At 36.1% G+C, this 27782-nt stretch overlaps 2 protein-coding genes across 4 annotated transcripts; one reads left to right on the forward strand and one right to left on the reverse strand.

The window, feature by feature from the left end:
- Nucleotides 1–479: 479 nt before the first annotated feature.
- Nucleotides 480–14662, reverse strand: LOC117405221 (dTDP-D-glucose 4,6-dehydratase-like). 2 transcript variants are annotated; one of them, XM_059029819.1, is made up of 12 exons: nucleotides 14595–14662; nucleotides 13016–13082; nucleotides 10983–11051; nucleotides 10208–10298; nucleotides 5859–6001; nucleotides 5422–5520; nucleotides 4957–5016; nucleotides 4824–4867; nucleotides 4151–4316; nucleotides 1905–1963; nucleotides 1551–1648; nucleotides 480–954 (listed from the first exon to the last, which is right to left on the reverse strand). In XM_059029819.1, the coding sequence occupies exons 1-12, from the start codon at nucleotides 14645–14647 to the stop codon at nucleotides 863–865; spliced, it is 1041 nt and encodes a 346-aa protein (XP_058885802.1). In that variant the 5' UTR covers nucleotides 14648–14662; the 3' UTR covers nucleotides 480–862. The 2 variants fall into 2 exon arrangements, with proteins under 2 accessions (XP_058885802.1, XP_033863990.1); XM_034008099.3 differs by lacking the exon at nucleotides 14595–14662 and adding an exon at nucleotides 14299–14585.
- Nucleotides 14663–14720: 58 nt separating this feature from the next.
- On the forward strand, nucleotides 14721–27510 carry LOC117405477 (integral membrane protein GPR180-like). Of its 2 annotated transcripts, none has more exons than XM_034008567.3 (9): nucleotides 14721–14997; nucleotides 16947–17102; nucleotides 19777–19974; nucleotides 20360–20540; nucleotides 22622–22671; nucleotides 23451–23608; nucleotides 24201–24296; nucleotides 26786–26863; nucleotides 27146–27510. In XM_034008567.3, exons 1-9 carry the CDS (start codon nucleotides 14859–14861, stop codon nucleotides 27302–27304), a joined length of 1215 nt encoding a protein of 404 aa, XP_033864458.2. In that variant the 5' UTR covers nucleotides 14721–14858; the 3' UTR covers nucleotides 27305–27510. The 2 variants fall into 2 exon arrangements, with proteins under 2 accessions (XP_033864458.2, XP_033864457.2); XM_034008566.3 differs by having other exon boundaries at nucleotides 14722–14997; nucleotides 24201–24392.
- Nucleotides 27511–27782: the final 272 nt, after the last annotated feature.

Here is a 27782-nt window from a genome sequence, read left to right on the forward strand (position 1 = left end):
AAGCCAACAAACCTAGATGAACAAGTAAGCAACCATCTAAGGAAGGCAGGCTTTGCAGAATGCTCACTGGGACCATTCTAAGTGCATTCCCAGGATAAGCTAGTAAATGATCCACAGAAAAGGGTTGCCATTGACAGCTGTGAGATGGGCTTTAGTATTACAGCTGTTGTTTGAGCTATAGTACCAATGTCTGAATGAACTGCTGGATAGAGAGGCAGAGGTCTACCCTTTTAGCATCAAGCCTCACCAGTTCTACTCATGGCTGCGCCCAGTGATCAGGAGCTATGCTACACTTTTCTAAAGAATAAATGATCTTTTGGCTCAGGATCAGTTTTTAGATACCCTTACCAAGCACCACATGCATTATAAACTTTTCTGTCCAGGCTATCTCAATGAAGGACTGGAGCTTCCAATGAAGAGGGAAGCACACAGGCTGCCAGAAAATAACAGGGGAATCTTACAAAAAGAAAAAGAAACAGTTTAAAAATGCACAGTACTCAGTGCACAGTATTTATTTATATTTCATAATTAAGACACAATAGTATTGATACCAGGCTTTAAATTCCAAAAGTTTTGCAGCCGACTGCACTGCTTGGCACATTAGTTTCTACAGTTCAAATACAGCTTAGTGTCCAGTTGACTCCTATTAAGAATTCTTGAGTATAAACATGATATAAATGACATAGATAATAAAAGGTCTACTTTTTTTCCGCCAGTGAAAATAGAACTACCCAAAATAAATAAATCTCTTATCTTTACAGTTATTTTAAGCTCCTTCCTTTAATGCAACTTCATTTTATTGATCCAATTACAAGTTAAAAGGTTCTTTGGATTCCGTATGGGTCCACTGGAGCAAAACTCTTCATTTTTCAGGATAGGAACATGATAATGGAAACGGTTTCAGAGCCTTTTCTGAATTTTGCCAGTTGTGGAAGTTTTCTCTGTACCAGTCAACTAAAAAGATAAATAAAGTCAATGAAAATTTTACAATAACAACAATTTGTTTTCCTTAACCAAGTGGAATTTTAGCATGGTATTTGTAAATTTTAGGACATTGGCTCTGTACATCGAATATTCTGTGCTAAAGACACTCTTCTGTCAGTGGTGTCATGCGAGCAGGCTATCGTCCAGTGGTTAAAGAAAAGGGCTTGTAACCAGGAGATCCCCAGGTCAAATCCCGGCTCACTGACTCACTCACTGTGTGACCCTGAGAAAGTCACTTGTGCTCTGTCTTTCGGGTGTGATGTTGTTTTAAGTGACTCTGCAGCTGATGCATAGTTCACACACCCTAATCTCTGTAAGTCGCCTTGGATAAAGGCGTCTGCTAAATAAACAAATAATAATAGTAATAATAATGGCTACATAAAGGAGTTAAAGTGAAGTTGTTGTTAGATCAAATACATTTTTGTTTCTTGTGACTGCTTACTGCCATTAATGAGTTAGTAATAGAAAAGAGCAAGCCCCTGTTTATGTAAGATTTACACGCAATGTTAAAATTCTCTTTTTTTAAAAAATTGATGTTCTAATGCACTACACAAAATCACACATACTTGTTCTTCCAATTCCTTCCTTCCATGATACTTTTGGCCTCCAACCAAGTCTCTGCAGCTTTTCTGAATTCATTGGATACCTCAGATCATTGTACGGTCTATATGAGAAAACAATATACATACTATTCAATTTAAACAGAGATTTTAAATCTTAATTAGGATAATTACTATTATACATGGTTGCTTGCTAAAATCTTTTGTCTTGTTTGATCAGGAACATTCAGTACTGTCATATTTTATTCAACTTCTCTACTGCATAGCACTACTAATCTACTAGAATGTTTTATATTTTATGTAAGCTCGTCCAAGATTAGTGTTTTTGGGGGTCTGTGAATCCAGCCACAGGTACCTTACCTGTCAATGACATAATCCAGCCACTGTTCAGCCTCGGAGTCTGATGCAATCTTTTTTATCTAAAAATATACATTTTTAAAAGTTATCAATTTAAATGCATAGTATTTGTAAAGGTCTTGTGTTTTCCTCATGACTGAAGAACACAAGGCCATTACCAGTGTAAAAAATAGTATTACCTTCTATCATGCATAATACGAAAATGCCCAATCTTTTTGTACTGAAACTGTCCACACTCTATATACAGTGTATATGCTTTTAGGATATATAATAACTGGAATGATTTTATTGTTATTATATTTATTATGGACTGTTCATGAATAACTAAAAACATATTTTAAGATTCTTACATTGTGTATACAGTGCCGTGAAAAAGTATTTGCCCCCGTCTGATGTTCTGCATTTTTGCACATTTTTCACATTGTATTTTGTCAGATTTCTTTGTGGGTTGTAGTAGTATATACAGGGAGTCTGAGAGAAAAAGATTACACCAAAGTTTGGTGCTTCTTTCATTTGTTTGGTGTGCAAGATAATCAAACATGCAATCTTCAGGTGTGAAAAAGTTATTGCCCCCCCCCCCCCTAGTTAACTCAACCCAATTAAAGGGATAATTAGAGTCAGCTGTTTGAATACTTTGGTTAACAACCAGGCCTGATTTGGGCCAGCCCTGCCCAATATAAATCTGACTAACATTGGTCCTTACCATCAGAGTGAAGTTGTCAGCACACAGGTTCTAGAGGCACATCATGCCACGAACAAAATAAATTCCTGAAGACCTCTGGAAAAAAGTTGTTGATGCCTATCAGTCTGGAAAGGGTTACAAAGCCATTTCTAAGGCTCTGGGGCTCAACTGAACCACAGTCAGAGCCATATTGTCCAAATGGAGAAAGTTTGGGACAGTAGTGAATCTTCCCAAGAGTGTCCGTCCTGCCAAAATCTCTCCAAGAGCAAGGCGTAAAATCGTCCAGGAATTCACAAAGGACCCTAGAACAACATCCTGGGATCTGCAGGCCTCTCTCGCCTCGGCTAAGGTCAGTGTTCATGACTCCACCATCAGAAAGACACTGGGCAAAAATGGGATTCATGGCAGAGTAGCAAGGCGGAAACCATTGCTCACTAAGAAGAACATGAATGCTCCTCTCAAGTTTGCCAAAAAGCACCTGGATGATCCTCAAGAGTTCTGGAACAATGTTCTATGGACAGATGGGTCAAAAGTGGAACTTTTTGGCCGACATGGGCCCCGTTATGCTGGTGAAAACCAAACACTGTATTCCACAGTAAGAACCTTATACCAACAGTCAAGCATGGTGGTGGTAGTGTCATGGTTTGGGGATGCTTTGCTGCATCAGGACCTGGACGCCTTGCCATCATTGAAGGAACCATGAATTCTGCTCTGTATCAGAGAATTCTACAGGGGAATGTCAGACCATCCGTCCGTGAGCTGAAGCGCAGCTGGGTCATGCAGCAGGACAATGATCCGAAACACACAAGCAAGTCTACATCAGAATGGTTGAAGAACAAGAAATTTAAAGTTTTGGAATGGCCTAGTCAAAGTCCAGACCTAAACCCCATTGAGATGTTGTGGCAGGACCTGAAACAGGCAGTTCATGCTCGAAAACTCATAAATGTCACTGAGTTGAAGCAGTTCTGCATGGAGGAGTGGGCCAAAATTCCTCCACGGCGCTGTGAGAGACTAATCAATAACTAAAGGAAGCAAAGGTGGCGTAACCAGTTATTGAGTCTAAGGGGGCGATTACTTTTTCACACGGGGGCATTGGGTGTTGCATAACTTTCTTTAATAAATAAATGAAATATGTATCACATTTTTGTGTTATTTGTTCACTCAGGGTCCCTTTTATCTAATATTAGGTTTTGGTTGAAGATCTGATAACATTCAATGTCAAAAATATGCAAAAATGCAGAAAATCAGACGGGGAAAATACTTTTTCACGGCACTGTATGCATATGACAAATGAATCCCATTGGTAATCAGGTATTAGATGAAAACTAACTTTCCAGTGATGCCATTCATGTTTTTTATTAGTCAAAACAATAACTGGTTTGCAAACACAATCAACTGGCCATTAGTAATAAAGACACCCCCCCCCCCCCCCCCCCCCCCCTCTCAAAACCTGAAAGCAATTCTACAGGGCGTTATAACTAAACTGAACATTTTAGGCATACAGTTATTGTACAATGAACTATAAAACATACTATAAAATACCATTAAAAAACACAATGGCTCATACCAGCTGAATTAACTCTCTGGCGAGCTGCAGAACTGACAGCTCAAATTTGGTTCCCATGTTGTAGATCTCTCCAGGGGCCCCCTTCTCCAGAACAGTGAGGAAGGCCTCTGTGACGTCAGCAGCATAAAGGAAATTGCGCACTTGTAGCCCGGAGCCATGGATGCAGCTATCAGGAAATTGACAACACAACTTTAGCAATATAAAAGGCTTTGTTATTAAGAACTTTATAGACAACCGAATAGATCAATATTCAACTTACAATACAATTTTCTCTTCAAATAATGTACAGCCACATAAAAGATGTAATACATTTTGTATAGGTAAAACGCTAAAACTTTTGGAACAGCTGTTTACCATTTAAACTATCATATACATTTAATGAAAAAAGTAGCCTTGATTTAGCATTTACAGTTATCTTTATATTTAACTTGATTTATTTCTAATTGTACATTAATTTTCACTTTCAATATTCAATTACAGATGTTAATAATGAATCAAGATACTATACACTGTATGCAAATGATATATTGGCTTTTCAAAAGTTACTTGGCAGCTTTAAACAGGTATGTCAAGTTGTCATTACCAAGAAAAAATGGGTCACACCAACCTACTGTTTAGTATAATATCTTTTACATGAAAACGTGTCTTTTGTACATGGCATAACATTGCTTACCACTTTCTGTTATGTTGCAGCAAGGATATAAATCTTGGAATGACCTTAAAAAAATGTGTAAGAAAATAAAAATGTATTATTGATATTCTAAATAAATGAACTTGTATGTATTTCTATATAACTTTGAACATACTTTTTCAGGGTATTGGTGGGGTCCGTAAACATTGCTGCTTCTTGTAATTATAACTGGGAACTTAAAGAAAAAATAAATGAATAATATTTCATTCATAAACATGGGTATATTATTTTATAGTTAAGATTGCTGCAATAATTACTTTAAATAATTAACATAAGTTTTTGAAAATGTGCATTGTATGTCTTCCAGCTATATCTGAAACAGGAAGAAACGTGCAGTGTTTTAAGAATAGATTTTAAATTAGGCAGATATTGCCCAACGCTGCCATACATAAATGGTAAAATGGTACAAGGTACCAAATCAGAACTTTTTTAAAATTTATGTGTAAGTTCTTTTTGCAAGGTTAGAGCATCCATTTTGTTTTTGTTCTCCTTTCTAATGAAATATGGGGACACAAACTTTGTACTGGTGCAGAAATGTCACCCGAACAGTACCACATGTTAACCAGTATAACAAGCTTACCTTGTACTTTTCCCAGTATGACAATACTATACATTCTGCAGCTGCTTTCGATGCGGCATATGGATTTGTTGGTCTGTGAGGTGACGATTCGTCAAATTCCTATAAGTACATGTTTATTTAGTTATTTCTATTTTCTGTTACATATGTTCTTGTCACATCACAGAAAATAACTAATGATTAATAATGATCAGTTACCCCCACCCCCCAGGTGTTAATCAATTATAACCAGATTAGATACTAAATACTAAACCCTAATTTATAAAACAACACTAATAGGAAACATAACAAATGTGTCCTGGCAGCCTTGTAGTTGAATGGGAGAACTACCAGTCATCTCTTTAAAAATTAGAAAGATGCTAGTTTACAGATATACAGTAGGCTGAACACTGAGCACACTAAATGAAATCCAATATCAATTATTGTCTTAAAAATCCCACCTCCTCTATGCTGTCTCCATAAACTTCATCTGTGCTGACATGGATGAACTTCTCAACAGCAGCTTCATGTGCAGCTTTCACTAGCACGTGGGTACCATACACATTCACTTTTGTAAATTCCGAAGAACACCAAAAAGAATTATCTACAAATGAGAGAAATAAAGACCGTCAAATAGATTATTTGGTATCAATCTGAAGTTATATCTAAAACTGCACTTGTAACATACAAGTATCTAAAACTGTACTTGTGTTCTTCACAATGCCAAGGTCTGTTTACAATAAGAGGATTACAGTAAAATATGTTAGTTAAATACACTAAGAATTTAAATCGCTTGATATAACTGTGTTTATTTTTAAATGTAACATGATACACTAATAATGTCATAATGGCAGGCTGAATGTGTCCTACAGTATGAAATAGGATGCAACAAGTTAGGATTACAAGAGGTTATATCTACAATGACATAATAATAGTGCAATAGTGCAAGGTTAGTGCATCAGCTGAGGATCCAGTAACGTGGTGCGTAGATCAGGGACGTCCAGTGCATAGTAGGGAGGGGTAGATCAAGAGATCTACAAGCGCAGTCTAAACAGGTTTTACCTCAATTCGGCTGTTAAACGCATTTTCTCTACTAGCCAACAAAGAAAAGAAAACAGTAGCCCATTATAGTTTATTCTAATATAGTTAACTGTTACACATTGCCAGCGTATGTTTAAAAATGCACTGAATACAACATTGATATAGCATTTTGATTTCAAGACCACCTCACTAACATACTTTGCATAAAATATTTTCTAAGCTGTTACAGAAGGAGAAAGGTAGACAAAAATCAAGCACATCCTGTATAGACTTAAATTTGCTAAACTTAAATGACCAAGAAAATAATCATATACTGTACAGGCGAAAAGAAAGTGAAAGAGTTTACCTGCATTGGGGCACGGCTAAAATAATATAAAACAAACTTACAAACAAACACTTAACAGAGAAAAAAAAAAACAATACTAACAACTAGATTTGTTCCCAGAGAAAGGCAGTGGTATCACAATGCAACAGGCATATAGGTGCGCAGTGTCGTCAGGGAATAGTAGTTTATCTGGTACACGCTGACAATCAGCAGAAATACGGACGAAAACTACAACTCCCATCATCCTTGCATGTCAACAACATGCTGGCTTCGTATTTAACTTTGTTAAGTTTTTAAGTTTGTACTACCGTTATGATGGATTTCTTTTTTTTTCTGGTCTGGTATATTTTTCAGTAGAACAATTACAAATTACAGAAATCACTTTCTTAGTGGTTTTTCTCATTTTTTAACTGCCGAAAGACTTTTTTTTCCCCACACTTTGAAATTGAGGAACAACTGCCTCCCTTACCTCCTCTAAGGAGCCTTCACTGCTACATATGTACAACATGGATATCCTTGACAATGTTTATGTGTTTTACTGACAACTGTCCCTCTGCCACCCATTGAATAACCTGGTACATGATGTTACCATTTTACCTTAGTACTTGAGCACAATGTCCTTTAACAAACTGGAAAAGATTCAATGGAGGCGCAGAGACATTCCAAGTACGCCTTTGGCTTTTGAAGATCTACAATCTTTTGTATCTTAAAACATTACTTCACATGACCATGAATAGATTCTTACATTACAGCATCAGCAATTTAGCCATATACAATAATTTCAAAGGAAAAGGGTCTTTACGGTTAAGATGCAAAATACTGCTGTTTTGTCAGATGGAATATCACATGCCAGTAGAAAACCTGTCTGCTTTCTTTTAGGCTAATACATTTTTCCAGTATTGTCATTAGCTACTGTGTATAGCCCTCGAGCAAAACCTTAAATATCGTCAAATGACATATTCTTTTCTTTTTTAACTGTTCCTTAACATTTCAGGATGTTTGCAAGATTCTGCGTGGTGGTTGTTGTGATTATTTTTGGTTTCAATGATAAGTTAAAGTGCTTTCAATTGCTTTGTATCTGAGTTCAGAAGTTGCTCTTTCATATTACTTGTCTGTCTTAGACATCCCTAATGTAAGCTTTATGTAAAGTGTTTTTATATAAGTAAAACATATGTAATAGGGATGTGCTGACACTCATATTTTCAGAGTAATTACCTTTACGAAGTATTTGTCGGCAGCTATTAAATAAATCTTTTTATGAACGTGTTGATTTCAAAACAAGAAAAGCTGCCCTTCCCTCACTTTTACAATTAAGTACCAATCAATGGCAATTAACTTCCACACTGAGTGTTTTAAAAGCCGAATGGAAGCTAATTTTCCTCTCATCCAGGCCGCAGACATATATATATATATTGTCGTACTGAGCCCATAAACTGAAAATGAAAATATGTTGAAAACTATCAAGTGCAACTGATTCGCCTAGGATATGTATGTCTTTGTCAAGTTTAATCAGAGAGAACACCTTGCCCAGGACTACAATCCCACAATTCACTGCACAGATGACGCGTTTCTAAGAAAACTAAGGAAAGTGAAAAAAAAAATTATTCATATCAAAAGGACAAAAGAAAGGCAAGACAAATAATTGCTTACAAAATATCAAGGAGTTTTAGTTAGTTTAAACATAACAATTGTGTAAATAAGGAAACCAAGGGACCGCATTGTTTTGTGTTGAGGAATTAACAATACCTAAGAACTTCACATTTCTTAAAGGTAATTACTCGGAAAATACGAGTTTCGCCACAATCCTAATATTTAAAGTGTCTTTATATTGTATTGCCATCAAAGCCAATGATACAAAGTGGCTGATCACGAGATGGTGCTGGCGCTTCTTCTATAAGACAGGGCTGATTTACCTTGTCTTACAAATACCTATGGCAGGCTACTAGAACTGAAGAGCAGCTCCTTAACTCATGTGACTTAGGCCTCTTTTCCACTGTAACTGAGCCACGCTGGGGCTGTACCGAGCCCTCGCAGTGCGGTTAAGGAGAGCCGGGACTGTTACTCCACTGCAAAGCCCAGCCGTGCTACTGACGTCACATGCAACAAGAGACAGTTGTTATTAAATAACTCAGTTTGCCAAAAGCTGCACAAACAAATGGTGTTCAAAAATTAATACACCAATGGTACAGCTGTATCTTGTATCGCTATATTCTGTAAATATATTTAGGAATTTGTTTATAATCCACAAATTTTACTGATTATAATCGACTTAATAAAGTTCAATTAGTTCTATTTAAGGGGAAAAAAGATGGTTTTAAAAATAGGATTTGCCAAAGATATCCTCTTTAAGAATAGTTGTTTCTAGAGTTGTTTTTTGTTTGGGTGCTTAAAACAAAGAAGCTGTTCAAGTGCAACGAGAGCTGTATTTTGTATGTATGGTGCAGCTGTATTGTGTATGTATGGTGCAGCTGTATTTTGTATGTATGGTGCAGCTGTATTTTGTATGTATGGTGCAGCTGTATTGTGTTTTAAGGTATTTTTGTAAATAAGTTTAGAATGTATTTTCCACATTTTTTTTTCTTTATATTAATATAATAAAGGTCAAGGATGAGAAATTTTGTAGAATTTTGTGTTTTTGAGTGTGTGAGTTAAGTGTACCGTACCCGCGGTTTAATTCCATTTGCTTCAAATCGTCAGAAATTCAGGCATAAACTTTCTCATTTCAGATGCACGACTCCAGAGAAACTAGAGCCTGCACTTCCTCAGAGTCCCAAGCCTGTACTTTTCTCTCATCACACTCGCTGCCCGGCATGTTTGTCTTTGTGGAGTGTACTGACTGATGCAACGTAATGATGAAAATCCTTAACCCCTGTCCCTGGCTCAGCTTGGCTCGCACCTGGATTCAGATGTCTTGTGAGGCTGGAGTTTCACAGTTTGGTTTTTGCTCTGCTTGACAAATAGCCAGTGAACCACCCATACCCGTACCGTACCGAGACCTCATGGGTCAGATTTACCAGTGGAGAAGGGGTATTAATCTCGAATGAAAGTATCTGTGGATTTTTAAAAGCAGATTCTAAATGTTGCAGATTACAACCACAAGGTGGCAGCAATCAGGAGGTGATCAATTTCACATTTCAAACTACTGTAGTATTTATTCCTCGTATGCATTATTGAAATAAACAGATGCTTTGATCTGCAAGATGATGAAAAGAGTTTAAAATCAATCATTAGTGCAGCGTATACTGCAAGGCTTTCAAAACTGTTTTCTCACACTGTTGTGTCTGTTTTTATAAATGTCCTTAATACTTCAATTTATAACAGGTACTTGTTTTTCTTTGTTAGAAAAATCTAAATAAAATATGAATTACTTAGGCTATATTTATTGTATTTTTTACTATAAGGATCACAGCAGTTTATGATTTAAGCAATACTTGTGATACTCACCTACGTGCGTTTGAGCTGCAAAATGTAGGACAATGTCTATCTTCTCAGTTTCAAACAGAAGCTTAACAAAGTATGAATCGCAAATATCACCCTGTGGGGAAATGATGCATTACTTAAATAGGTTTACTGTAAATCAACATATGAAATGCATATAGCCATTAGCTTGGATAACAGCCAAACTGAATTATTCATTTCAGGCTCAAATTACACTTCATAAACGTAGTATATACCTGTATATTGCAAATGTTTTGCTCCAGTGAAAACTGTGAATGCAGTAGCAACTTCTCAGACTATAATATTATTCATATTATTAAAGCAGGACTAAATAGACCATGTTTTGTACAGTAGTTCAAATTAACATTACAGGTAATATAATGTAATTCTGTAGTTAATGCGAACTTTACAAGTTAGCATTAAAGCATGTACTGCATTTATTGGAAGTAGTCGTGACTTCAAGGTACTGTTGCGTTTTACAGTTGTTGCAAAATACAGTTTACGCACAGTGTTTAAATTGGAGAGTAAATTAGTCAATGAGCCAAAACCTTATCTGGAGCACTGCTGCCAAGCATTTGGAAGTGTAACCTGCATATTTCTACTTAAAAAAAAACAAAACAAAACCAAAAAAATAAAAATAACAAACACCTCTTTATAAAAGTAATGTGATTGGCGGCCTTTTCCATATATATACCTTGTAATGATGTTAAACAGTTTACAGGCTAATTCATATATTTATTTTCTTTATAACATTAAGAAAAATGACAGTGGTTATATTTACCTGGATAAATCGGTAGTTTGTTCTTTGAGCCACACATTCAAGGTTCTTTAGGCTTGCACAATAATCTAACTGTGAAAGAAATATAAATGAACTATGACAAATGTTAAATGTTTAGGAACTCTAAACTATTAACATAAGTAGCTGACAACTGTCCCTCTGCCACCCACTGGATAAACCGGCACATGTTACCGTGTTACCTTGGTAACATTGGCTATTGTCAGAGTTGCTGACCTACGTCCAGTGCTTTAGCCCAATGTCCTTTAACAAAGTGGAAAAGATGAAATGGAGGCGCATACACATTATAAGTATGTCTTTGGCTATGGAGAAAAATATTATTGGCTTTCAAAGATCTACAATCTTTTGTATCTTAAAACTTCATGTGACCATGAATAGATTCTTACATTACAGCATCAGCGGTTTAGCCATATACAATAATTTCAAAGGAAAACTTCCTTTATGGTTAAGATACAAATACTGCGGTTTTGTGAGAATGAATTTCACATGCCAAGCAGAAAATCTTTAGTCTAATAATTCCATAAGGGCAATTCCATGATAAAGTGACCATGGCTATGAAAAATAAAAGCTGCATTTATCAAAAACATATCTTTGTCTATTTTGACTAAAGGGTGTCTATTTATGTATGATGTATTATTTCTGTTGTGCCTTTTCTTTACAGCCATTTAAAGTTACTGTTAAAATAAGCAACTTTTTCAGAAGTCTGTCTTCCATATATTTTAGTTATCAATGGTAGGATAGATGATTTAGTTAAATTTTGACTCTATGGGTATGTAATACCAAGTTACTAATATTATTTTTTCTTTGGATAAAGGAACATGTTTGTTTCACAGTGATTCAAAATAATGGTGTTTAAATAAAACCAAATGTCACATCCATAACATTTTCTTGGTAAAGTTTTTTTTTTTTTAATAATTTAATTTTATTATAAAAGTTGTATACTACATTATATTTTTTTCAAACTTTCTCTTTTTAAAATGTATGCTATGCACTAAAAAATGTTGACCCTTTCTAAATAGTAAGTGCCCAAATTAGCGTTATGGAAGTGACTGTTAAGGACTTGACTGGTAGTAAGTTTGATGAGATTGGAAAAAAATCATGCACAGGCAAAATACAAATTGTAATCACTAAAGGGCACCATAGCACATTGTCATGAGGCCATATAAGCAGATCACAATACCAATAAATCGTGTCAGTTATTTAACGGGTATTAAAGTGTTTTCTTTCATCTGCTGACCTTACATTTTTCTGTTCATGTTAACGCTCCTCCTAAGTAAAATGTCCAGCACCGTGCAGTGCCGCTAGTTAGGCAATGTGCTAAAACACGAGTATACTGCACACAAACTTTTGAGAACATGTGACCCAGCAATGCTTGTCCATTTCTGTCACACACACACACACATATATATATTATATATTATATATATATATATATATATATATATATATATATATATATATATATATATATATATATATATATATATATACTTTGAACCATGGGATTTTAACAGGACATAGTTTAAAAAAACACCTTATCTATATAGCCTATAGTGTTTCGTTAATTAAAGGACTCCTTGTGTATGGTAACAAAGTTACATTTTGTGTGGGAATGTCACATCCATAGCGCTGGAATTGCCCGTAAATCTTTCCCGTATTGTCATTAGCTATAGCCCTCAAAGTAGAACCTAAAAGAGTTCAAATTCTTTCTTTTTTATTATTATTTTTTTTAACAGTTCCTTGCTTTTTTATGATGTTTGCAAGATTCTACACGGTTACTGTTGCAATTACTTTTTTTAAAATGAAAGTCTTTGATAAAGTGTTTCCATTTGAGCTCAGGAGCTGCTCTTCCAGTGCAGCTACTGTCAGACATCCATAGTGTAGGCTTTATATGAAGTGTCTTTATATTAGTAAGACATATGTAAAATGTCTTTGTATTGGTGAGCACAAACCAGTGTACTGTCGTCACAACAAAAGGATACAAAGTGTTAGATTACGAGATGGTGCAGGACTCTTACCTTGTCTAGATTTATGATGAGACAGTCTGGATATTTTTCAACAAGGGATGTAACCACATGAGAAGCACTGGAAATTAACCAAACATATCAAAATAATGAGTACTGTAACTCCTACAAAGAAATCTCCTATAAAAGATGGCATCATGTTTTCAGAATCCAGAAAAAATCAACTAAGTTGAAATGCAGAACTTATCAAAACTTAGCTGATATTAACTCCACTATACTGTGGATGAAAGATGCAGTTTTACATTAAAAGAAGAATACCTAATAACTCCCAAACACTGTATAAACAAGTAGAGTGAGTAAGAATGTACATTCACCACTTACAGTACCTGGAAAATATATACTATCCATTTCTGTCGATTCTACTTAGTCTTTCATCTGTTTTTGGATCATTTTGTGTCAAAGCATCACCATTTAACATTTAATTTTGGATATTTTAGCTTAATGCAACCCTGTTATTTTCTACTCATTCCAGTATGGTAATTTGCTGATTTGACATGGCCAGAACTATAGTTAAAAGTAAAAAGCCTCAACATACTTTACTACCATCGATCAGGTTATACATTGGTCATCAACACAGATCAATCATGAAACTTGAAATGCGGCCATAGTAGATTATTTGCACACTCAATAGTCCATATATATATATATATATATATATATATATATATATATATATATATATATATAATTTCATGACATCTTAATTTGTTCCTGTAATTTTAGTACGCTATTACGAATTGTACTACTTGCTTGGAAGCAATTTTATATTACCGTAACAATAAAATAAAAACACAGTACTACATCATAATCTTCCTATGTATCTGATGTTTAACGTATTCTTTATTATCCCCAAACTACTCACACTTAGGCCACCATTTAGTTTTAAACATATCTAGACACAAGAAACTACAGGTAATTGTTAGCAAGAGAATATGTGGCTATAGCCTAGGGCGCTGCCTGTGTCTGTCACACAGTCACATTTTAAAGTGCTACATGTCGATTTGTGATAAAAACTTGGTTTGGACATTCTTAGCACAAACTAAAAAGAACTGCGTCGATAAATCAAACTGACATTGTGCGTATATGGGGTATGTGTATGTGACAGTATTGTTAAACGCGTCAAAACCAGTACGATTATTTAACACTACAGACTACATTTTGAAAAGGTACTGACAGTGCTACCTGTACGCTAGGCTGCCTACACGATTTCTTCTTAAAACTAAACTAGCCAATGTTCCACATATTAATCAATAATGTATTCATAAATGTATACGTACATAAACCCTGCTCCGCCAGTTACAAGGATGCCTTTGTTAAATTCAAATAGTTCTTGCTTCAGTGAAGAAAGAACCACAGCATCAGACATTTTCTTACACATCCACAACACAAATCCAATTACGGCTTGTCGTAAAAAGTTGTATTTTTTTTTCCCCCCTTTTTAGTTAACACTAATACAACGTTTTAACTATTGTTGTTAAGACTAGATATTGGATAAATTGCGTTGTTAGACTAAGATAACTGAAAAACTGTCACATTTTTTTCAGAGTTTTTTTTTTTTTTTGTCAGTCCAAACCTCTTTACGGCAATGCTGACACGTAGTAAGACCGCTGTTGTTGGCTCTCTCATGTAGACAACCAACCACAGCTGAAATAAACCCCGCCTCTTCCATTCTAATTGGTTATTTGTCCATCCAGTTAGAGCAAGGGGCAAGGGAATTAGAGAATCGTCACGTCAATCAAACACTCTGCAGGAAACGGGGTGCATTTGAAGTATAGCAGTTTCCATTCATTGCAATAATTAATGTATAGCAATATTATTATTGCAACTGTTTAAAAAAATGCGTCTTCTATTCCTGCACATATTAGTTTGTATAAATCTAGTACCATCTGCAACTGGGAAAACCATATCAGGATTTTTCAGCAGCGTTGCAGCAAGAAATACAAGAGGACAGTACATTGGAAAATTTCTGTATCACGGTACGTACAGTATTAGAAATACAAATACTGGTTTCATTATGGAAAATAATTGCAGAAATTATACTTCATTATAACATGTAATAAGATGTAATGTTGAGATATGCTGGAAAATAAAATACCTCCTTGAATTTAACTCCTATGAATGACATCTGTCCGGTATCTTTTTCTGGATCTCAGTGCTGAAGTACAAGGTGATTTGTATGGACACTGAATGAACATTACTATAGCAGGCTATGTAAGTTATCTTTAGCCTCTGTCATCTGGTGAACGATAGCAGAATCACCAATTAGTTGGAATTGATTAATTAATGTATATTTAATTACCATTTGTTTATTTCCTTGTTTGTTTAATGTTTTTTTTTTTTTATGTGACTTCTAAAACCAGCTTTCGATTTCAGTCAGCTGGATCTTATTTTCTAGATTTCTGATATCACTGTAGCTGCTCAATTGTATTCAGTCATTCTCTAAGCAGTGCTTAGCCCCCTAACCAGACCAGAACATTTTTTTATGTGTATAATGTGGGCATTAAAAACATGAGCACGTTTTTGGAAAACTGATGATGTGATTCTAACAAGTGTAAGACTAATTAGTCATGTCTCAGCTTTAGAACTGTACCTACTACCCATATCATAGTAAAACAGGTTTTAAACTGCTATGCAATTGAAGTCTTATTGCCTTTCCGGTAACACTTTGCATCAAGTGTAGTTATATAGTAGTTACTTAGTAAATACATGTGCACTTACACAGAATTACAGTGTTATTATGCATAGTTACAATGTACTTCATGTGTAAATCTTTTTGAACGATATAACCCTAACCCATTTCTGATAGAAATGTGTACTTACATGTATTGTGCATAAATATTTACAAGTAGATTGTACTTACATGTAAATAAACAGTAATTAGAGATGTTTAATGTAAAGTGTTACCGCCTTTCCATGCAAGAAATGCCATGCTGTGGAGCAGCCCTGCCCCTGTAAGTAATTTGTGGGGGAATGTAAGTTTGGCAGGGATGGGGTTAAAGCTATCCCCCCCACCCCCCCCGCTAGCAATCACAGGTGTGGCCATTCCCCAGTTAGGTAATTGGTGATAATTGGTGCTAATTGGGGAGTGACCATATATATATATACATATATATATATATAAAGAAAGGAGACATCCTTTGTCTCGTGGAGGGGGTTTGGTGAGTTGTCATGCCGTGCCGAAGGTTTTTGTGTACATGTGTGTAAATTTTTTGTTTTGGCCCTTGTACCTGTTTATTTGTTTCTGTGTTTTGTTTAATAAATGGGTGCAGCAGCGCTTCACTGCAGCTTCTGTCTCTGAGTCTTTCTTCCTGCCGGCAACAGCTTGGGCCGTGACGCTATCCTGTCACACATGCATAAGGACTTATCGGGAGACCAATATGAACCATGGCGTGTACATTACTATGTTCTTTATCCACAGTATGTACCCAGGGAGAAGAAAAAAGTGTGACATATGTATGTATGGCTAGCTTCTGCTCAAATCCCTAGATTCTGATACTGAATATTTTCTGCTATTAAAGTCCTACCAAATGTTCTATATGAATTCTGTAGAAAAAGTGTGTCGTCCCACAGGAATTAGAAACTGTAATCCGTAATGCTTTGTGTATTCTTCCATATTATATTTACCTTGCAGACATGTCATGACAAATCATCCTAGATGGCCATGGTCACCCTGTAGTCCATTAACCCTATTACAGCAGTTGTTTCTAATTTTTTATCCAACCCCTGTAGCAAACAAACAACTTTGGTATTTGAATATGAACTTGTGTATCAGATTCTTTGTCTTATACAGTAGAAATCTCATTGTTAATAAAAAAAGATGTGTACAGTAGCACAGTCAACCAAGTACAATTTCACAAGTTAATATTGAGGGGAACCAGAGTTAAATAGTATGACAATCTCTATTTATTTTTATGTTTATCTCCAGGGAAGAATGCATTATTACACTGCAGAATTGAAGACATCCAAGCAGCTGTTGAGAAGGAAGCCACACTGATCCTCTTCCGTGAGCATACATGGCTAAACCTGCATGAATCCGAAAATCTGAGCTGTTTAGAGTATCTTTCAAAAGCTGAGCTGACAGGTACAAATTTACTTCATAGACAAGATTTTAGCAGTCAAGTAAACGTCTCTTGTGTCCAAGCCGTAATAGTTGTACAAGGGAAGTTACGATCATGTTGAGGGGCAATCCTCAGTAGAACTCGGCTAAAGGGAGTTCTACTGTATCTCTTTTGTTAGAATACAATTAATTCAATCCTAATGCACATGCTTTTTGTAATACATGTGGACATTTCTAAGAATTCACCAAAGTATTATTCTTAAAAGGCTGTGTGTTTAAGCAACATAAATACAAATTGAAATAAATGAAACCCAAAACGGAATAGAACTAATTAAAACCTAATTAAATAGTATTATCAACCTCTGTTATTAATATATATAAAGGTTCTTTGCTGTCAAAAAGTGTATCAACTACTGTTAAAGAACCCTTTGTACAGGCGGGGAAGGGATCTCTTATATGTGCCTTCCTGAAACTGGTTTTTACCGTGTTTAATTTAATTTTTATTTGTTTCTAATTTCATTGCTTTTAAGGGTCATTGTTATAAAGCATTGTGCCAGCTCATCCACACAGTTTATTATTATCATTAATCTCCTTTTACCTTTTGATTGTGAAATGAGCTGTTGAACACTGGATCAGTGTAATTCAAGTGTTGTTAATTTTTGAGCTGCTAATTGCACCAGTATAGAATATGCAAGCAGTGTTGTTTTCCTTTGTTTCTGAAACAATAATCCACAGTCTCGTCAAGAGCCCTTTCTCCCGACCACACAGGAAAAGGTGTTGTTCAATAGACTGGAACTGAGAATGAAAGGGGAGCGTCAGATAAAAAGAAAGCCTTTCAGTCTTTGATGTACTAGAAATAAAAAGGCCTCCTTTAATAGCATTTCAAAGGTGTGTTATTGATCAAGGTGATGCTTAATTTTTGAAATGATCTACTTATTACCATGTTGATGGCAAAATTCATCACTTTGCTAAATAACATAATGAATATGCCTTATGCTGGATTGTGTTTCAAACACAGTGCTGGGTGTGTATTGTTTTGTAAAGCACACCCAATAAAGCTCTTTAGGAAACATGGCAACTGTGTTAAAGGCTCTTGCAATAAGGGCTGTTTTTTGCTTATGCCCGAAATGAACAAAACTTTGCAGACATGTGGTGACCTTTATACTATGAAGGAAAATAACATGCAGTAACTCACCATGTTACCCTGTCCAAGATAGCGGACAGCCTAGCCTTGATGATATGGTCTGACCATTATAACCAGTAGGTGGATTTCTTAACCATTTTGATATTGCTGGTTATCTGTGTCCCATCTAGCTTCATCTCAGCAACAAGGTGGCACACACTGTGCTGTCCCTGTTTCACCTAGACATGATTGATTCTAGGCGCTCCTTTTGCAGGACTATGCAGCTGGCTATTGTACAGTTGAAGCTCAGTAACTAGAATAACGGACATCCTTTCTACTAAATAGGAGAAATCTTTGAGATCCCCACATCAATACAAGTGAAAAATATGGGCGAACTTGCCTGTGTCCACACACCCTTCAGCTCCTGGTGCCACATTTGCACTTTTGTATTTTTTTTAGGTGTGTTCATATTGCGGCTCCAACTCACTTCTTGGCCCATATCTGTCCCAATGCATGTCTGCTCCTGTGGCACACTTTAACAGTGGACCCCCTTTGTGTACATTACGAAATGGCAACACGTGGGCTCCATGGTAAATGGGATGCACAGCAGCCATTGGATTGCAAGCCATCCTTTGGATAAAATAATTCTTATCATTTACAATGGTAATAGCTATAACTCACTTGTTGCAATTTTTCCTTCAAATTCAACCACATTACTATAGCAAAGGTACCCTGTTCAATCAGTCCATAAAGCCTTGCATTCTTGTAACCATCCCTGCGATATGATAGTTGGTTCATCTGCAGTGCAGAATTAGGTCACGTACAGTGTAGGAGACTTTTTTTTTTTTAACCTAATGTTTTAGTGCTGCCATTCACACAGAAAGGTTTTGTATTTTCTGTCTTGGTAGATATCAAAATAACAGTTTACCAGCAACAGTAAATCAATATAGTGCAGTGGTACCCCTTTATAACACTATAGTCGTGAACCATAGCTAAGAGGCTGTGCAATGTGTGTTCCATAGCTAAGAAGCTGTGCAATGTGCATTCCATAGCTAAGAGGCTGTGCAATGTGTGTTCCATAGCTAAGATGCTGTGCAATGTGTGTTCCATAGCTAAGAGGCTGTGCAATGTGTGTTCCATAGCTAAGAGGCTGTGCAATGTGTGTTCCATAGTGAAGATGCTGTGCAATGTGCGTTCCATAGCTAAGAGGCTGTGCAATGTGTGTTCCATAGCGAAGATGCTGTGCAATGTGCGTTCCATAGCTAAGAGGCTGTGCATTGTTTGTTCCATCTTATAACAAGAATGCAAGTGATTGTGCAATGGCGTTGTGGGGCAAATGGGAGCCATGACTGTACCGCCTTGTAAGTTGTTCTGCAATATAAAGGAACGGCTTATACAAGGGCACACTAAGTCTTACAACAGATCCAAATCAAGGCAAACAAAATATTTTCCAAAAAATCACTATGCAGAACATATGCCTGCAGTGCAATAACAACAGATATCACCAAAAACAACGTTTACATTTTTTCTGTCTTTCCATTTCTTTTCTTTTTTTTTTTTTTTTTTGTCCGAAAGTTACTTTGAATCAAGAAGAGAACAACCAGACAATACCCCAGCTCCATTTCCCTCAGACATGGTATGTTAGTTATGTGGACCATCATACCTGTGAAGAAGGTGATATCATTGCTTCAGATGCAATTCAATTTGAGATCATGATGTTCAACCCTGATGCGGAAGGGAATCCACTGGATCACTTTAGTGCAGAAGAAACTGGTATGGAAATGAAATTCAGTATCAGTACTGTGCTCAGAGTGTGGGGGGTTGTACCAACCGCTGTTGAAAGCTGAAGGAAACATTTGGCATTTCAAACAGTACTTACTATATACAGTACTTATAAAGATGTTTATATCCAAGCAGCATTAACGCTTTAAAATAATTATGTCTTTAATAGTTTATTTGTTTCAAATGTCATTTCACATATACAGTACCTTTTTTATATGGATGATCAGAACAAGAATTGAGAAAGGGGAAAAACAAATGGAAGTCATTCGGTTGTTTTATGTAATAGAATTGGTATGTATGTTTGGAGTAAGTCTCATTGATATGTTCCATTACCTTAGTAATGTAACTTACAGAAATGTCTACATTCTTTTTACAGGCTTACAAGGCTTCTATTTTCTGCTCTTATTGGCCTACTTTGTAGCTACCTGTATATATGCTCAACCACTATGGCAGACTATGCAAAAAGGTGGCCCAATGCACACAGTTTTAAAAGTTTTGTCTACCGCATTGCTGCTGCAGGCCGGTGCAGCATTATTTAACTACATCCACTTGTCAAGGTAGAGTATTTCCTGTTTATCTTGTTTCCTAGCAGTGTGCATGCTAGGGGGTTGAATGAATTTGACAGATAGAGAATACAAATAAACATGTTCAGAATTGGCCTGAATCACAGAGCATTTATGTTTCTCCTCCAGTATGTCTCTTTCAATGCTATTTTAAGTGCTAGTTGTGTCGTAATATTTTGACAAAATATGGTTATTCACTAAGTTCTGCCTTAAAATTAACTTTAAATGACAGGTTAACTTAGTGTCAAGTGGGTGTCACCTCATTGATTTCCTATTTGCATGTTACTTACCATTTGTTTGTTTTTTTAATGCACATACAGTGCCTTGCAAAAGTATTCAGACCCCTGACCAATTCTCTCATATTACTGAATTACAAATGGTACATTGAAATTTCGTTCTGTTTGATATTTTATTTTAAAACTCTGAAACTCAAAATCAATTATTGTAAGGTGACATTGGTTTTATGTTGGGAAATATTTTTAAGAAAAATAAAAAAAATGAAATACCTTGCTTGCATAAGTATTCAACCCCCACACATTAATATTTGGTACCAGCTTTGCACACAGTGATTTTGGAGTGATTTTGGCCCATTCTTCTTGGCAGATTTGCTCCAGGTTGTTCAGGTTGGTTGGACGACGCTTGTGGACCGCAATTTTCAAATAGTGCCACAGATTCTCAATGGGATTGAGATCAGGACTTTGACTGGGCCACTGTAGGACATTCACCTTTTTGTTCTTGAGCCACTCCAATGTTGCTTTGGCCTAGAGCTTGGGATCATTGTCCTGCTGAAAGGTGAATTTCCGGACTGAAGCAGGTTCTCTTGCAGTATTTCCCTGTATTTTGCTCCATCCATTCATCCTTCAATTTTAACAAGATGCCCAGTCCCTGCTGATGAGAAGCATCCCCACAGCATGATGCTGCCACCACCATACTTCACTGTAGGGATGGTGTGTCTTGAGGCATGGGCAGTGTTAGGTTTGCGCCACACATAGCGCTTTGAGTTTTGGCCAAAAAGCTCTATCTTGGTCTCATCTGAACACAAAACCTTTTCCCACATCGCAGCTGGGTCACTCTCATGCTTTCTGGCAAACTCCAGACGTGCTTTCAGATGGTACTTTTTGAGTAACGGCTTCTTTCTTGCCACCCTCCCATACAGGCCAGTGTTATGCAGAGCTCTTGATATGGTTGACTGGTGCACCATTACTCCACTCCCAGCCACTGAACTCTGTAGCTCCTTCAAAGTGATTGCTGGCTTCTCTCACAAGTCTCCTTCTTGTTTGAGTGCTGAGTTTTGAGGGACGGCCTTTTCTTGGCAGTGTCTGGGTGGTGTGATGCAGCTTCCACTTCCTGATTATTTATCCAACTGTGCTCACTGGGATATCCAAACACTTGGATATTATTTTGTACCCTTTCCCTAATCTATACATTTGTATTACTTTATCTCTAACTTCTGTAGAATGCTCTTTGGTCTTCATTTTCCTTCAGATTCACAGCCTGACCAATGCTCCTTCAACAGTGAGGTTTTTATTCAGAAAATGTGACAGCAACTTTAATGGTTCACAGGTGGAGGCCAATGGTAAGGTAATATTGTCCTCGTTAGGGCAATTTCTTTCATCGGTGTAAACTGGGAGCTTCCACAGCACAGGGGTTGAATACTTATGCAAGCAAGATATTTCAGTTTTTTATTTTTCTTAAAAATATTTCCCAACATAAAACCAATGTCACCTTACAATAATTGATTTTGAGTTTCAGTGTTTTAAAATAAAATATCAAACAGAACGAAATTTCAATGTACCATTAGTAATTCAGTAATATGAGAGAATTGGTCAGGGGTCTGAATACTTTTGCAAGGCACTGTATTTAGGACAAACTGGATGTTGCCTTTAAAAATCAAGGTAAATGGACCCAGCTCAGATAAGTTTGAGGGAAAAGCATGTTAGGAAAATGAAGACTGTGGAGATTCTTTTTGTTCATATATTCGATTAAGACATCATTGATAAGGAATAAAAAATATACTAATGTACTTGTCTATATAATCCTAACACTTTTGTAATAATATATTTTATCATTTACAGGTACGCAAAGGATGGTATTGGGATTCCTATTATGGGTGGTTTCGCCGAACGTAAGTTAAATGTCTTTTTATTTTCCGAAAGTCTACTTGGAAGAAAATGCACTATAAGGGAGTTTGTAGGAAAACTTTCAGTGGACAAGCGAGTCTGATATGCCATAACTACAATACTACTGTTTAAATGGAAATTGGAAGACGCATAATACAATCCCTGTATGATATATTAAAATACATATTTTTACATGACATCTTTGTAATTTATGCAATATAAGGTTAATGTATATGCAAATGGAGCTAAATTTTTAAAAAAAGTTAAATTGATGCAGAACAGGCATCTTATAATAATAATTTTTATATAGCGCCTTTCATAATGGACCACCATCACAAACCACTTTACAAGATACGAGACTAGGGTTTATGAAATATGCATGAGCTGCAGAGTCAATTACAACAACGTCTCACCTGAAAGACAGAGCACAAGTGACTTCCTCAGGGTCACACAATGAGTCAGTGCTGAGCTGGGATTTGAACCGGGGACCTCCTGGTTACAAGCCTGTTTCTTTAACCACTGGATCACACAGCATTTGAAGGTCTTCTATCTAGACAATTAGAGCTTTGTGATGTTAGCAACAAAAACCAGAGATCTGCATTTCTGATTTTATTTCTTAAAAAAAAAAATTAATACTTTGAAAGTTACATAAGTAAAAATAAAGTCATCTATATATTTACAGGAAGCTTAATAATGCTTTAAGCTACATATGTAATAGAATCAGCAAAACATGTTGTCGTGAAAAACTGTCCCTGATGTTCTGCCCCCTCTTTTCTACTCCTAGTTTTTGACATGGTTTCCCAGATTCAGATGCTGTACATGCTGCTGAGTTTATGCATGGGCTGGACTCTGGGTAAAAATCGCAAATCCCAGAGCAAGCCCCTGCAGTGGGACTCCACTCCAACATCAACAGGAATTGCTTTGGCAGCTGTAATCACTCAGGTAAGGTAAAGCTGCTAGGATGTAACATATGCCATTCCATACCACACATAGACATTTGATTGCTAACATGATGTATTGTTTAATTCTTAATTTAGTAAATACAGGAAAATACAGGATAGATGATTAATTTTACTGCCAGGTGGATGCATTGAAATATATATGGGTGCAGTATTCGTTTTAATTCTTGCATCCCCTCCAGACTGTAATCAACATGATTTAAGTGTATATCCCTTTTCAAGCTCTCAGGCAAATTAGGTGGTAAACATTTGTTTGCTGAAACTGCTAAGTAATCCTATCCTTTCCACACACAGTTAGCTGCACCCAGGTATTTTGCATCTCATTTGGATGATGATTTCAACAGGCATGGGCAGGGTGGAGCGTTTTGATGCATTCAGTTTCAGGATTGCTTTGTCTGATATATGAGTATCTGCCCTCAGAGTGAAATCAGGCAGAACCAAAAGGTTGATGCAGTTTCCCTACCATTGACCAAAAATTTGATTTGCAATTAAATTCATATGGTGGCTACTGTACTTTAAAGGATTGAATACATGTGATTGAAAGTAATGTAAAAGCATCCCCTTTTTATTTGCAGGGTATTCTATTACTTTGGGAGCAGTTTGAAGATGCAGATCACCACGGTTACCATGCTCACCGCAGTATGGCAGGATTGCTGCTAATTGGTTTAAGGGTGAGCCTCTCCATGTTGTTCGCTTCTAGCCTTTACCAAATCATCACAGTTGAGAGAAGTGCACTTAAAAGGGACTTCTACTTAAGCTTTGCAAAGGTATGTGTATTATATTACCACTGCTATTACTGCTACAGCTTTTTGTTGTTGCTGTTGTATGAGACAGATACAAGACACTTAGAAATGTATTGCTTTACAGAGACAAAAAAACCTTCAGGTATTTTAGTTAGCACCACTGTAAAAATGTCCATACAGTTTGGGCCACCATATTTAAGAGTGGAATTGTGAATGCACATTACATTAATGACACACTGCTGCCGTACAGTATGGAGGGTTACCATATGACTTCATGTACACTAGGAGAGTATCTCTGGACAGCAGGACTACACTAACCAGAATGCATTGGGGCGTGAGCTGAAAAGCCTGAACTTTCTCAAACTGCTCTAGTGTACATGGAGTCATGTAGTAACCCTAATTGTATGTAAAACTGCATGATTTTGAAATACAAGAAGGACCACATGATGGCGAAGTTGTCCACAGAATGTAACTTGCTTGGTTCAGTGTGCAGAACAGATTCGTTGTTTTCATTTCAGCATACAAAGTAGTGTCTTTGAAGATTTCTAACAATAAAAACAAAACTAAATTTAATGGAATCATTTTACTTATTTGTGTATTTTATATGTTTTATGTTTTCCTTACTTTACGACTGTTAGTGTTTCGGTAATATACACATGTTCACATTGATGTTCTGTTTTGAGGAGATAAAGTTATTTTTGGAGTCCCTGCTAATCATTCAGATGGAATGTTTCCATCCAGTTGTTGCAGGCAGTCTGAAGATATGAGAAATAAACATGTATAAAACTGCCATATAATAGGGTTGTACTCTGTATTTAATTGTACCTTGAGTTGATAAAAACATAATAGTAACGATGACGGCACTGTGAGTAGTAGTTTAGGGTTTGTTCTGGACTTTGCCCTTTTATAGATAATTTGATCTTGTTTGACCTTTAAGCTACGATGCGAGTTATAATAAAGATACTGTACCTGTGTGTGTGTGTGTGTGTTTGTGTGTAATATATATATATATATATATATATATATATATATATATATATATATATATATACCAATACAGTATACTCAACCTTGGGTGTTAAAGTAATTATTGTGTATTAATGCTTAATACTCAACGCTGTGTATTAAATTGTCATAAAACCCAGGAATATGCCAGCTGCAAGTGCATATTGATAACACTGTCAACAGCAGGAAGTCAGACTCCAGGTGATATAGTATAGCAACAAGAGGCCACATCTAGAAGATGCTTTGCAAATGAATGTGTATTTTACCTTTGACATGTTTGGTGATTTAAAGATTTCAACAGTACATGTTTTCCTAAATGACTTCAAATGAATCAGATAAGAGGTTATTTGCACATGATGGAATACATGTGATCAATAATACCTCAATAGTTATAAAACAATAGGGATGGTTTGGGATTACTGGTTTGTTTGTATGTGTGGCCCCATGATGTAAATACGAGTGGTATGCAGATACTATGAATTCTATGAATGTTTTAAGTTGACAGGTATTAATTAAAACAACACATTAAAAACATTATGCTTTACCCATAATTTAGTACTAATCCGTAATAACAAGACAACGTCATCTGGCAGTGTGATTTAATAGAATTATCCTTATCTATTAAAACCATATTTGCTCTGAAAGGGAATTACCGTAAAACAGTTTATAAGTCGCACCGGTGTATAAATCCCCCCCCCCCCCCCCCCATTTTTTTTGAGACAACAGTTTCAGGAAAAAGCCTATAGGTCACACTGGTGTATAAGTCGCTCCCCCTTTTTAAGAACCCCCCTAAAAAAAACCTAGAAAATAGACTTGCATAAAGGTTTTTAAAGTACTTGCTTAACTTGAGCATCTGCACACCATGAGTAAATACAGTATAGCTCACACATTGATTTGCCTTTTTTTGGAGGCTTGCTGTAATTCTAGAGGCAAGCCACGACCCCTTTACTAAATCCTATTGGCTAACTCAGTTTTGCAATTTAAAAACAGGTCCCCCAAACTCTGGTATAGATCTGCCTTATTACCAAACCATTCAAATGCAAAATCTGCCACACCATTACAAATTGCTAATGCTAATGGATGTAAGCTAAGAACCCTATGGTTTTTCGATACTTATTTTGGAAAGAGAAAATGTCAATACCAAATGATGGTTATCTTTGAGTTATAGGACTACCACGACAAGCCAGAAAGTTGCTTGTGACAGTCATTGAAATAATTGCTTTAAAATGGGAACCACTTCTTTTGAGGAATACCCTGTCATTGAGATATGTTAAAAACCTCAGAATGCAACATTTAGGATACAAAAAAATGTATTAACTATTTAATATAGCAAATACAAAGAGAGATGCATGCACATTATTTCTTTGTTGTAATTGTACTGACATCTCTGAATGGCTTGTTTCATGTTTTAGGGCTGCTTTTTGTGGTTCTTGTGCCACCCAACAATTGTGGCTCTTTCTGTTGTGTTCAATGAGTACCAGAGGGAAAAGGTAGGGTTAACGTTATGATGTGCTATAAAAATGTTGAATTGTAAAAGGGGACCAAAACTTATGTCAAACATCAGGATTCAAAGTAAATGTTTTGTCTTTTTACATTTATTTTAATTGCAATAACCACTGTAAATTGTTTGTTTATGTTGTTGAAAATATATTTTATGTAAAAAAAAAAAAAAAAGAAAGTTTGATTTGTTGTTCTTCCTTGAGAAATGTTGGATTGTATACTGAGTATTGCAGTATTGTTTGGTAATATGCTTTTCGTTTTTCTGTTTACAGATCATTACCATTGCTGTTATCCTTTGCCAATCTATATCTGTGGTAGTACTATACAGACTCTTTCTTTCTCGCAGTCTCTACTGGGAGGTTTCATCACTGTCATCTGTTACGCTGCCACTAACCATGGCCAGCGGGTACAAAAGTCGATACTACTCATAACAGTAAACAACAAGTGTTGAACATACAACAGTGACCAATATTATAGAGAGGAGCACTCCGTTCACATAGCCATGTTGATTGAGGTTGGTGACCACTGCTTTTGCACAATGTGAAAGTGGAAACAGACCATGTGGTCAACTGAGCTTTTAATACCAGATCAGCTTCAAAAACCAAACACACAAAATCTTTTTTTTTTTTTTTTTAAATCAAGGATTGCTAGGAGTCCCTAGTTATGGACTGGTATAGAACACAATTCTATACATTAATTTCTTAAGATCATAGTTTTATTGACCTTAAATATTGTTAAAAGGTGTCTATCGAATACAATACACAGTGGGGTCCAAAAGGATATTATAGTATTTTAATTTAAATGTTTGTATCTGTGTAAATTTAAGTTTTAAGTATAATTTGCCTATATTATTAGATATCCTACCTTACACAATGCTGTTAAACACTTAATTCCTTAAAGCACCCCTCT

The sequence above is a fragment of the Acipenser ruthenus genome, chromosome 9, assembly GCF_902713425.1.
Source record: "Acipenser ruthenus chromosome 9, fAciRut3.2 maternal haplotype, whole genome shotgun sequence".
Taxonomy (NCBI): Eukaryota; Metazoa; Chordata; class Actinopteri; order Acipenseriformes; family Acipenseridae; genus Acipenser; species Acipenser ruthenus.

What these genes read in the sequence shown, in the direction of transcription:
- LOC117405221 (XM_034008099.3), bottom strand. Translation starts at nt 14,399, where the DNA reads ATGTGTAAGAAAATGTCTGATGCTGTGGTTCTTTCTTCACTGAAGCAA. An exon ending in CATACTGGGAAAAGTACAAG is followed by an intron (nt 5,017 to 5,421) that starts GTAAGCTTGTTA and finishes TTTTTCTTTAAG; the next exon opens with TTCCCAGTTATAATTACAAG. An exon ending in GGAAGGAATTGGAAGAACAA is followed by an intron (nt 955 to 1,550) that starts GTATGTGTGATT and finishes TTATCTTTTTAG; the next exon opens with TTGACTGGTACAGAGAAAAC.
- LOC117405477 (XM_034008566.3), top strand. Translation starts at nt 14,859, where the DNA reads ATGCGTCTTCTATTCCTGCACATATTAGTTTGTATAAATCTAGTACCA. An exon ending in TGGAAAATTTCTGTATCACG is followed by an intron (nt 14,998 to 16,946) that starts GTACGTACAGTA and finishes GTTTATCTCCAG; the next exon opens with GGAAGAATGCATTATTACAC. An exon ending in CTTTAGTGCAGAAGAAACTG is followed by an intron (nt 19,975 to 20,359) that starts GTATGGAAATGA and finishes TTCTTTTTACAG; the next exon opens with GCTTACAAGGCTTCTATTTT.